Source organism: Bison bison, unplaced genomic scaffold (assembly GCF_000754665.1).
Source record: "Bison bison bison isolate TAMUID 2011002044 unplaced genomic scaffold, Bison_UMD1.0 scf7180017864461, whole genome shotgun sequence".
NCBI lineage: Eukaryota > Metazoa > Chordata > Mammalia > Artiodactyla > Bovidae > Bison > Bison bison.
Window position 1 is genome coordinate 7,662,290 of NW_011495023.1, and position 12,021 is coordinate 7,674,310.

The 12,021-nt window shown below is 46.7% G+C and overlaps 1 protein-coding gene across 4 annotated transcripts in view; it reads left to right on the plus strand.

The window, feature by feature from the left end:
• The window catches only part of KIAA1217 (KIAA1217 ortholog), a 350,583-nt gene that overhangs the window by 171,754 nt on the left and 166,808 nt on the right, over positions 1 to 12,021 (plus strand). For all 4 annotated transcript variants that reach the window (XM_010859916.1, XM_010859915.1, XM_010859913.1 and 1 more), the window contains exon 3: positions 8,754 to 8,952. In XM_010859916.1, the coding sequence (XP_010858218.1) occupies positions 8,754 to 8,952 (199 nt within the window). The remainder of the gene's footprint in view (positions 1 to 8,753; positions 8,953 to 12,021) is intronic.

Here is a 12,021-nt window from a genome sequence, read left to right on the forward strand (position 1 = left end):
ACCGAGATGGGTGTGGGTACCTTCAGGTCACTGAAGATGTGAATCCTTCTGGATTCTAAATGCTCTGTGAGAAAGTCTTCCCTTCCAGTGATCCACTCTAAAAATATTATGCTTACCCAGTATAATACCCAGTATTACCCTCGTTTTGGAGAATAAAGAAGAAAGCACATTACTCACAATATGCTGTTTCTTCCAACTGAGTGACTAACACTTTCATTTTAAGGGCTTCCCTGATGGTTCAGACTTTAAAGAATCTGCCTGCCATGCAGGAGACCTAGGTTGCATCCCTGGGTCGGGAAGATCCCCTGGAGAAGGGAATGACAACCCACTCCAGTAGTCTAGCCTGGAGAATCCCATGGACAGAGGTCACGGTGGGCTACAGTCCATGGGGTCTCAGAAGAGTTGGACACAACTGAAGCAGCTTGGCACACTTGCATTACTCATAATACTATTGTGTAAAAGAAACCAAGGCTAACATTTGGGTGTATTGCTTCCATTGGCTGTGGGTCTTGGATGCAGCATGTTGGATCTTTGATCTTTCCTGTGGCATATGCAATCTTCAGTTGTGGTATGTGAACTCCTGTTAGTTGCAGCATGTCGGATCTAGTTCCCTGACAGGGATTGAACCCAGGCCCTCTGCATTGGGAGTGTGGAGTCTTAGTCAGTGAGCCACCAGGGAAGTCCTTTGCTTTCATTTCTTAAATTATGGAAAAACAATTCTTTAAAACACCTTGATCATGACTGCATCATATCCCATAGTGTGGCTCCATTGTAATTTGTTAACCAGCCTTCTAAATCGTTTCTAGATTGATTTATTCTATTAAAAATGTACTACGTACAGATTTTCTCCCTGACCATCTAGTATAGGAAGTATCAAATTTTTAAATTTTTGTAAATCAGATTAATCTGACTTGATTTCAGCAGTTACTAAGAAATGTATTCTTATCACTTGGGGTCATAAAGAAAGTCTAAGGATCGAGTGTGATAGAACTGGATAAAGTTTCTGGGAGCCCTGGGACTCAGCAGATAGCCTCCTGGGGGTCTATTTGCTGGTTGATTCTTGGGACTGTCTGCCGAGCTAAACCAAGGCACGCACTTTCTGCCACTCTGAGCACACCACACACTCCTCCTCCACAGGGAGCTACTCCCTGTAAATGAAATCCGGATCTCCATAATTTGAAGAGCATCACCACCACCATGACCAGCACCACTAACACTGGCATCCTCTTCTTGGCCCTGGGAAGTCACTTACCTGCCTCTTCCTGACCAATGAGCAGCCTTCCTCCTCTCCCACTGGGGGAAGAGTGGGCAACCCCAGACTCATCCTCCGAATGCCTTTACCTTGAGTCCAGTCTAAAGAGGAACTCTTCGGGGTGGCCTCTGTAACATTAAGGCACTGTTCACAGCCCTTCCCCCTGGAAAGACCTTGGGACACAAAGGTTTGGCAGTTTCCCCAGGAAGTTGGGGATAGGGGTAGACGTCCCAACATTTTTTTGTTTCTAGCTGACAACTACGAGGAAAAGCTGTGCTGTGTGCTTAGTCGCTCAGTCATTTCCGACTCTGCGACCCCATGGATTGTAGCCCTTCAGACTCCGCTGTCCATGGGGATTCTCCAGGCAAGAATACTGGAGTGGGTAGCCTATCCCTCCTTCAGTGGATCTTCCCAACCCACGAATCAAACCGGGGTCTCCTGCATTGCAGGCAGATTCTTTACCAGCTGAGTTGCCAGGGAAGATAAATTGGTAGTATCTCAGAAGGGTCATTTGATGCACAAATACTGAGAGAGAATGTTTGTGTCATGTGATGCTTCTCTGTTTTAATTTTTTAAAAACTCACTTTTTAAGATGTATTTCTTTTTGGCTGCGCTGGCTGCTGCGCATGGGCTTTCTCTCGTTGCGTCGAGCCGGGGCTACTCTCTGGTTGCGGTGTGTGGTCTTTCCATTGCAGTGGCTTCTCTTGTTGCACGGGCTCTGTGCTCATGGGCTTCAGTCATTGCATCGCATAGGCTCAACAGTTGTGGCTCACAGGTTCTAGAACAGGCTCAGTAGTTGTGATGCCCAGGCTTAGTTGTCCCAAGGCATATGGGATCTTCCCAGACCTGCGATCGAACCCATTTCTCCTGCATTGGCAGGTGGATTCTTAACCACTGGACCACCAAGGCAGTCCCTGTGTCTGCACAGAGATGTCCTTGTCAAGTGTTTCTTGGCATCTGCAGAAGAGGCTTTGCTTGGTGAGAGCGGGTTGGTGGAGGGGCTCTGCCTGGCTCACTCGGCTCGTCTGTGGCCGACTGTCAACAGGGAGGCAAGGGGTGGTGACTACTTAGTCTCATGGCCTTTTCATCTTTCTCATCTGATAATGAAGTAATACCCACAGTGAAGGGAAAATGGGGAAACAAAAGACACAGTTGTACTTTGCTCAACTGCTGAATCGTCTGATTTTACTCCAGACCAAACATCTTTCTGTTTTCACAGGTGAAAATCATGAAAAATGTCTGGGTACCCTTTTGGTAGAAAGAGGGAGAAAGGGCTTGAAATATTACCCTTGAAGAAACAGGGTATAAATTGAGTTTATCAAGGATAATTCATCAAAAATAAATCCTAGAGGAAAATGTATTCCCTTTGTCCAAGCTGGGGAAGAGAAATGCTGATTTTCAGGGCTAAACTTAAATCTGTCCTTATGAGGATTTCAGATATGTGCAGTTGAAAGTTGGTATTAGAATGGGAGGTGTGTGTGCATACATGTCCTGCTCGTTATAAGGCCCAGAAGTTCCTGGTTACCCCAGAAGTGACAGATGTCCACAGATTCACTCCCAGGAAGCACCCAATACACACTAAAGAACCATGAGCATTTGTATTACCAGTGGGGCCCTTTAATGCTTGCACCCAAGTTTTCTATTAAAAAACAAAAGCTGATTTCTTCTCCTCCAAGTCGTTAGCTCCAAGCCCATCCAAACTAAACAACTACATAAATGTTACAAAACTAAGTATAGCTCTCTCTTAACACACTTCTCACATCAATCTGTTATGTGGCGCCCACCCCGGGGTGAGTCTCGGGGTGCGCCTGAAAATGGCAAGTCTCCTGCAGCTGCGGCTGGCCACCGGGTGGGTTTATGTAAGGATGGAAGCCCGTGTGCCGTATTGAAGCTCTTGGTCTTCACATCCTCAGACCCAAACCCAGCAGAAAACTTAGACTTCAGAAACCAGAGGGGCAGAGGAGGGGGCAAAAGAACTGCACTGTGGCTCTAGAAAGGACTCTGTGAGCAAATTTTGAAGCTTAAACCTTCTGTGGGGCAATTTGTCAATTCTTCTGACATTAGTGGAGCTGGAAGGAGGGGTGGTAAAGAAAGCTAAAGTCCAGGGAATCATTCAATATTTGTGAATTTCAAATATCTTGCTCCTTGCATCTTTCATAAGAGTGCATGACACCTAGAAAATTCTCTTTGGTTGACATCACATTTTTGACTGGAACTTTGAGTTGAAATCATCACACTTGGGAAGTGCATGGGGGATTTTCCATCTTAGCTGCAGCATGCTATCTCTTGGTTGTGGCAGGGGGGGGCTAGTTCCCTGACCAAGGATTGAACCCAGGCCCCCTGCATTGGGAGCACAGAGTCTTAGCCAGTTGGCCACCCTGGAAAGCCTTTTTTGAAAAAGCAAAGACTAGAATGGATGAGTGGGGTTCAGGTGGCCTTGTTATGCAGGCCGCCCCTTCCTGCATGACCCCAAATGACTTCCGGTTTGGGGTAGTTTGGGGTCGCCTGATGGTTTAGGGAAACCTCTAGAAGAGGGAGGTGAGTTGGTGTCATGTGTGTCCATTAAGTGCTGAGTGAAATCTAGCCGTCCAGACCCTCGAGTCCTGCCCAGGTTGCTCAGAAAGAGTTTCTACCATCCTCTGCCTCCCGAAGCTTCCCAGTTAGGGGCAGCTTTCTTCAGAGGCTCAGGGCAGGGGCCCCCAGTGCCATGCTGTAGATGATGCATGTCTGAGAAAAGGCTTCTCCTGAGCCAAAACAACAATAACACCCAACAGAAAGACTGTGTTCTTAACCAATCTGAACTGTGTAAGTGTCTTCTCACCCATTTTTGGGTTATTAAAATTTCTTTCCAAGATGACCAGTGCAAGTTCCATGCATGAAGCAGGGCACTCAAAGTCGGTGCACTGGGACTACCCAGAGGGGTGGGATGGGGAGGGCGGTGGGAGGGGGCTCAGAATGCGGGGACACGTGCACCTGTGGCTCACGCATGTTGATGTATGGCGAAACCCACCATAATATTGTTAAATAATTATCCTCCAATTAAAATAAATTAATTTATTTTTAAAAAATCCTTCCTTTCTCACGGCTATATTGCCGTCATACAGAGAGAAAGCATGAGTGGGTGACTTCACCCAGACATCCCTAGCTCTTCCTTACCTCTGCACTTCCTCCTCTCTGGACCCATTATTTAATGTCGGCAGTTACCCGCTAAACCTCACTCTGCCCTGCACTGTCACAGTGATGCACCTCATAGCACTTCTTGTCCAGTTGTTATACATATTTTATTCTTGGCCCCCAAATGTCCCTTATATGCATTATGAGCTCGACAACCACATACAGCCCTTTTAACTCCTGGAGCCTTGCACTGCACTGAGTACTGAGTCCCTGTTTCAAATGCTTTTTGACTTTTTTGTTTTAATATGTCATATCACAGAGTGCCTGACACCAGTGTCAGCAATTTTCATTGTCTTTTTTCTGCTCTAAATGATGTCTCAGCAGCGAGCTGGCATCCGCAGGGAGAGCGCGGTGTGAGGAGATTGCTAATATGCAGTGATAGTTTGCAATGAGAAAGTGAATGACATAAAAACGAGAGCGGGAGTTTATATTTGGAACTGAATGGCTGTGGATAGGAAGTTTCAAAAAAAGAGATTGAGCCCTCGTATCTTTATTTTTATACGTACGCCCACCAAGATGACCCTGAACAAGAAATCGAAATTTTATTTTGATTTTCTTCAAGGATTATTGCCTTTTGCAATGGAAAATGACAGCTCATCAAAGGCATCGTGTCTGCCGTAGGCTGCAAAGATGACCAGACAGCAGAAGCTGCCATTGTGTTCATGCTGCTTCAAGTAATATTATTACTTGGCCATTTTGCTAAACTGAATGTATATTCTTTTTTTTTTTTCTTATCAAAGTCAGGGATGAGGGCATTTTGACTTGATATTCCACTGAGCATAGTAACCAGGTAGCTACTTCATTGAAGATGATATGAATTTATATAACTCTTGGTGAGCTGGGCAATGATTTAGGGTTGATTTTTTTTTTTTAAGTTTAATAATACTCTTAAAGAGTGCCAAAGCCAGATCCAGATCTTTGTAACAGAAGCAGATGTTATGAAAAATAAACTACTTTGGGACGTTGCGTGGAAAAATTAACCCAAAGCAGAGAGATAAGTCATCTATCTTTCTGGTCACAATGTGTTGTGTTAGTCACTCAGTCGTGTCCGACTCTTGTGACCCCATGGTCTGTAGCCCCCCAGGCTCCTGTGTCCATGGAATTCTCCAGGCAAGAATACTGGAGTGGGTTGTCATTTCCTTCTCCAGGGGATCTATGACATGGGTCGGTCATCTGAGCTGAGAGTTTCCTGTGGAACACCCAGGCTGGCCACCTCCATGAAGGGCATACCAGGGGCTTTGTGCTGACCTTATTCCTGTTTTCCTCTATGGAAATGTCCTGAGAGTTGTAGCAAGGTGTGGATGTCTAGATAATACAGTAGTGATCCTACCAAGACGGGTCTCTGGTACGTTTAGGAAAAGGGAAAGAAGCTGATGATCCCATCCTCAAAGGGCTCCCCTGGAGTGCCGGGCACACCTGGGCATCCCTGAAAGAGTTCTGTGCCCTTGAGGCAGGACCGACTCTGTGTGATTCTTAGTGTGCGTGTTCAGCCATGTCCGAGTCTTTGTGACCTCATGGACTGTAGCCCGCCAGGCTCCTCTGTCCATGGAATTTTCCAGGTAAGAATATTGGAGCAGGGATCGAACCCACGTGTCTTGTGTCTCCTGCATTGGCAGGCAGATTCTTTACCAACTGTGCCACCTGGGAAGCCCTTGTTCCAAAAATTATTAAAGGTTTCAAGGCAGCCACAGCAGAGCATGAAACAAAACCCAGAACCCTTTTAAACACTTGAGTCGATTGTTTACCCACAAAGTTAGTCCTACCTTGAGAAGTAAGTGCTTTGGTGTTTTGAACTTCAAAGTACATTAGCATCCTTAGGAAAACTTAGAGGAAATTAAGGAATGCAAACAACCACCACCACCCCCAAAACAAACAAACAAACAAAAACCTAGCTCCTGGGGCTGCCTATATCCCACCACCATCAGCACCTTTGGCAGTTTAGTAAGAGAAGACTCACCACCTGATTAATTCGGATCCATTTGCCATCTGGAAGGTGCCTGGAATCATGTAATGAAAGCTGGGGTGGGCTTTGGGGGTGGGGAAAGCTGAGATCAGGCATTCATTCAGTGAACACCTATCCATAAAGAACATTACAAAAGATAAGGAAGGGCACTACATAATGATTAGGGATCATTCCAAAAGGAAGACATAACAATTGTAAATATTTATGCACCCAACACAGGAACACCTGAAGCCCCTGGTGGCTCAGATGGTAAAGAGTCTGTCCGCAATGTGGGAGACATGGGTTCAGTCCCTGGGTCAGGAAGATCCTCTGAAGAGGGAAATGGCAACCCACTCCAGTGTTCTTGCCTGGAAAATCCCATGGATGGAGGAGCCTGGCAGGCTACTGTTGATGGGGTCGCAAAGAATCGGACAGACTGAGCAACTTTCACGTTCATTCAGCGTAAGCCCCCCAGTTTCCCTGACTCCTTTTCTCTGACCTTCTACATGTACAACCTCTAGCCTCCACACAACAGCCCAAATGATCTTATAAAAAAATGTATCTGATCCTAACCCCTCCCCCTTCTCCCTGCCTCAGATGGCACTCTGGTAGCTTAGAGTCAGAGTGAGAATTCTCCCCTTGACCCCAAGGCTCTGTGGGATCTGGGGTCTGCTGGTCTCCAGTGCTTACCACTTCTTTCTTTCTGCCTTGGGAGCTTTGCACATGCTGCCTTCGTCTTTTCATCCCGCCCCCGGCGTGTCCCCTTCTCCCAACTTCCGTCGTCCTTGAGATCACAGTTGACTTGCTTTTCCAGTTCTCCACGTATATACACCCCCTCACCAGTCTGGATTCACACTGTCAGTGTCTTCTGCGTCTGTCCCCTGTAAGCACCATGAGGGCGGGATCTCATCTGTTTTGTCTGTCGTTCTGTTCCCAGTACCAACCGTGTGCTAGTATGTACCTAGCATGTACCTGGAATATACTAGGCAGTTGATAGGTGTTCGTTGAAAAGATGAATGGACGTACCAAACAGTTCATGGTGTAAGCTTAATTATACACTATCTTGTGTTGTGATCCTTCACTAATTTCACCAATTAGTTTGAAAATCTTTGACATCAAGCAATGTGATATCTGTCTGTCTGTCTCAGTTGTTCACGGTGCTCAGTATATGTTCAAGAAATGTTATTGACCAACACAAATTATGAATGTTTTACACATTCATTACAGCATAGATAACCAAGCGAGAAATTCAATTATGTATTATGTGTGTCTGGGTTATTATAGGTACTTTCTGCTGTTTGTCGAGGTTAAGTGATAACCAAAACACTTAACCAAGTGATAACCAAGACATAGTCTGAATTATGGAATTTCGGCCTCAAAAGAAAAGAAATCAAGTGTGATAGAAATTTTTCTCTCACAGTTGTATTTTACTGATTTTTGGAAACAGTCTAGAGAGAGGAGTTTAGAGGACTGGTTGTGTTCAATTTGCTCTGGTGTGAGGGCATCTTCCGTGTGAGGTTATGAAAGTATGCACAGTGCCATCTGCTGTGCTTATAACCACCGCTAGAATTTGTCTGGCAAAGGGAACTAATTTGCCATCATTCTTTTTATTTATTGGCTGCACTGGGTATTCGTTGCTGCAAGCAGGCTTTCTCTAGTTGCTGCAAGTGGCGGCTACTCTTCACTGCAGCACAGGCTTCTCTACTGCGATAGCTTCTCTTGTTGCGGAGCACGCAGCTCAGTATTTGTGGCACACAGACGTAGTTGCTCCATGACATGTTGATCTTCCTCAATCAGGAATCGAACCTGAGTCCCCTGCATTGGTAGGCAGATTCTTAACCACTGGACCACCAGGGAAGTCCCTGCTATCATCCTCTCCAGTAATGTAAGAAGAAAGTCCCTCAGTCATGTCCCGACTCTTTGCAACCCCATGGACTGTAGCCCACCAGGCTCCTCCATCCATGGGATTTTCCAGGCAAGAATACTGCAGTGGGTTGCCATTTCCTTCTCCAGGGAATCTTTCCGACCCAGGAATCGAACCTGGGTCTCCTGCATTGCAGGGAGATGCTTTACCATCTGAGCCACCAGGGCAGCCTGTAATGTAGCTTGTCCTCAACTCCTTTGTTGAATCGGCATTTGCGCTGTTATGTCCAGTGATAAAAACCTTAATGGAATACTCACTCAGGGACAACTTTTTTTCCAGTAACTTGCATAACTGAGATTCCGACCCACTGGGTCTTTATTTCTATATCCAGTCCTTCCAATGGACTGTTTTTCATTGCCATGTTGTTCTTCCAGCTCAGCAGATCTTGATGGTATAGAAAATATTTTCAGCATAAGTAGTAACAATCTGTTTTCCCACTTTCTTTCAAATGCCTTTTGCAGACAAGAAGCCCCAAACTCTCTCACAGCCCTCAGCCTCCCAACTTGGGCGACCCAGTGGAGCATCTATCAGAGGCGTCTGCTGATTCTTTGGAAGCCATGTCTGAGGGAGAAACTCCCAGTCCTTTCTCCAGAGGCAGCCGGACTCGGGCAAGCCTTCCAGTGGTGAGGTCCACCAACCAGACAAAAGAAAGATCTCTGGGTAAGCTTCAAAAGGCAGCTTCTGATTTTTACTACTGCACGTGTGTGCGTTTATACTTCTGAACACAGACCCCTACATCGGAATGTTAATTTGATCTTGATTTATAAAGCCTCAAGTACTCAGAAACTCCGATGACTTAACATGAAGCCTTGAGGATTTACCTGATGAAGAAGCATCTAGTCCAGGCGGTCTCTGGGGCTGGGCACATGCAGAACTGGCTGGGGTTGGCACTCAAACAAGAGGCTAGCAGTGCTTGTCTGTGTCCTGGTATAGGGAATAGAGAGGGACACTTTGCCAAATGAGCCTCATTTCTTGGGAACCTCCTCCCCAGTTTCAGAACTGTGGATGGTTGGGGTATGAGCCCCACTCCACTGTCTGACAGTCCAGGGGAGGACATGAATGGCTCCAGGAAGAAGACGTGCAGTGTGGCCAGTACCCCCATGACTGGTCATGAAAGCCAGAAACACAAGGCTGTTCACCCTGCCACCACATAAAAGGGTGGAGGGCCTTAGCAAGAGGTTAGCATAGCCTTTTCTTTCAACAAGCTTTTAGGAAACGCTTGTGATCAGTTGCTTCAGTTGCGTGGAACTCTTTGCAACCCTGTGGGCCGCCATAGCCCGCCAGGCTCCTCTGTCCATGGGATTGTCCAGGCAAGAATACTGGTGTGGGTTGCCATGCCCTCCTCAAGGGGATCTTCCTGACACAGTGATCGAAACCCGCATCACTTATGTCCCCTGCATTGGCAGGTGGGTTCTTTATCACCTGGGAAGCCCCTACCCTCACGTAGCATCTGCTTTTTCATATTGGATATTCACTTTCTATCTCACTTTGCTTCTTTTTCCTTCCTGGCCCTTTAACAAAAGGCACAGATCCTGAAGATTTAGACATTTTTGCAAATCGTGTTGGTATTTCATAGGGTTAACCTGCCTTCTCAAGGTTCTGATTCGGTACCTGTGTTTACAGACATCTGGGGTCAGGAGAAAGAGGGACGGGAAGGGGATCAACCCACAAAAGGCTTCAGGGTGGGCCTCTGCAGAAGACAGCTGAATTCTCTTAAAACCAAGCAAACGCCTTGCTTGAAGAACAGAGAAGGATGTGGGGAGGTATCCTGATTTTGTTTCCTCAGTCACAGTTGGTAACCAAAGCGAATTGGGTTCAGACACTGTCCTAGGTCTTTTTTTTTTTTTTAAAAAGCTGCGCTGGATCTTTGATGTCATGCAGGGGGCTGTTCTCTAGTTGCAGTGTGCGGGCTTCTCACTGGGGTGGCTTCTCTTGTCGTGGAGCATAGGCTTTAGAGTGCAGGGGCGCATGGACTCCGCAGTTGTAGCGCACAGGTTTAGCTGCCCCAAGACATGTAGGATCTTAATTCCCGGACCAGGGATCGAACCGATGTCGCCAGCATTGCAAGGTGAATTTTTAACCACTGGAGCCCTGTCCTAGGGAAGCCCTGTCCTAGGTCTTTTAAAGAGAAAAACAAGATAAACCAAAAATACCCCATTTTTACTTGCATTATTGATATTAATTTTTAGCCTTCAGTTTTGTATACTTCACGTTTGGTTAATAATCCAGGGTCCTCATTTTACTAGTGAAAGATGAAAGCCATGGAAAATCTCCTTTTTGTTCTCTGAGGAACATAGTTAATTAAATTGCAGAAGTGGGAAGGCCCTCTATTTCCTATTAACTCCATTTACCAATGAAGGCCCGGGGTTTGCAAGGGTGCAGTGCACCCAGCGAGCATACGGAGCCCTGGCAGTGTCAGCAGGATCCAGGCTGGTGCTTTCCATCTAGAGTACAGGGCTTAGTGTTCTCTTAACCCCACTCCTGCTTGAGGCAGGAGCCCGGGAACCAGCCAAGAAGTGAAATTTCTCCTTTGTGCTTTGCAGGAAATGGATGAGGTTCAGTACTCTGTAAAGATAGGCTGTGCTTTGCAAAATAGAATGAAAGAGAAGAACAAATACTTCTGCACCTTCCCCCTTACCTGGGGAACGGCATGCCAGTGGGATAATGGAGCCTTTGTCTTACAGGCAGGAATTTCCCCTGCAGCCAAGCACACTTGGCAGTGCAGGTATCCATAGATACTGGCTGCCTTAGAAAGCCAGCCTCTGGGCTTCGGGGCTGAAGGCTTAGGACAGGCAACCTTGCCTTAGGAATTGCTGAGCGTGGCTGGGATTTTTCTCTTGGGCCGGCTGAACTTATGCAAAACGCTGTTTTACTCTAAGCACGCCTTGCTGTGAAGTTCTGGCAAGTCCCAGCAGATTCACAAATGCAAAAGAGGTGTTTATTCTTCCGGCTCCAGGAGGAACTTTGGGGCCAGTGATTTCCCCAAATCCTGCTTGGAGAGAGAGAAACGCTGGGAGAGGAGAGGAGTGAGAACTTTGCCCCTTCGACAGGAGCCCTGGGGCCAGAAAATGAGGCTGGCCCGGGCCAGTGTGCCTGACGCTGCCCTTCACTGCCTCTCTGTGGCCGACCTGGGAATGTCCTCTGGCTGCACCTGGCCTTCCTGACATAATCCAATTGAGCTAGGATAGGAAATGAACAGGAAAGTGAGTCAAGGAGAGTCTATATACAATCTCTCTGCCAGGGGCCTTGCTGGCCTCCTGTTTGAAAAAGTCCCTGTGTGCCTGACTGTATTTAACACCCAGATATGGGAACAGCAAGTTCCCCAGAGAGCAGGACTGGGAGAAGCAGGGTCCCCCAGCATTTCAGTGATGAAGGCCATTTAGGACCCCAGACCTCAGAGGCTGCGGACGAAACAGCTGTGATCTCTTGCAAACCCACTCTGGGCGCCACCTGCAAGTCCCGGGTTTCCTTTGGGGTCAGTGCAATGTCATTTTCTCTTAATCCACAGGACTTGGGTAGGACCTTCCCACCCAACTCCTGTTCATCTTGTGTTTAAATTTGTCATGGTTGGTTCTGCATGGATTATTGCGTTAATTTTGATTTTTTAAAAAATATCATTAAAATATTATTTATCTTGATTACTGAGTTTTGGAGGGGGGCCCATAAATTGTGTACCTGAGGAGAGTGCCTCACTCGCCTCCGCCGAATAGCTGCCCATGTGTCACCCCA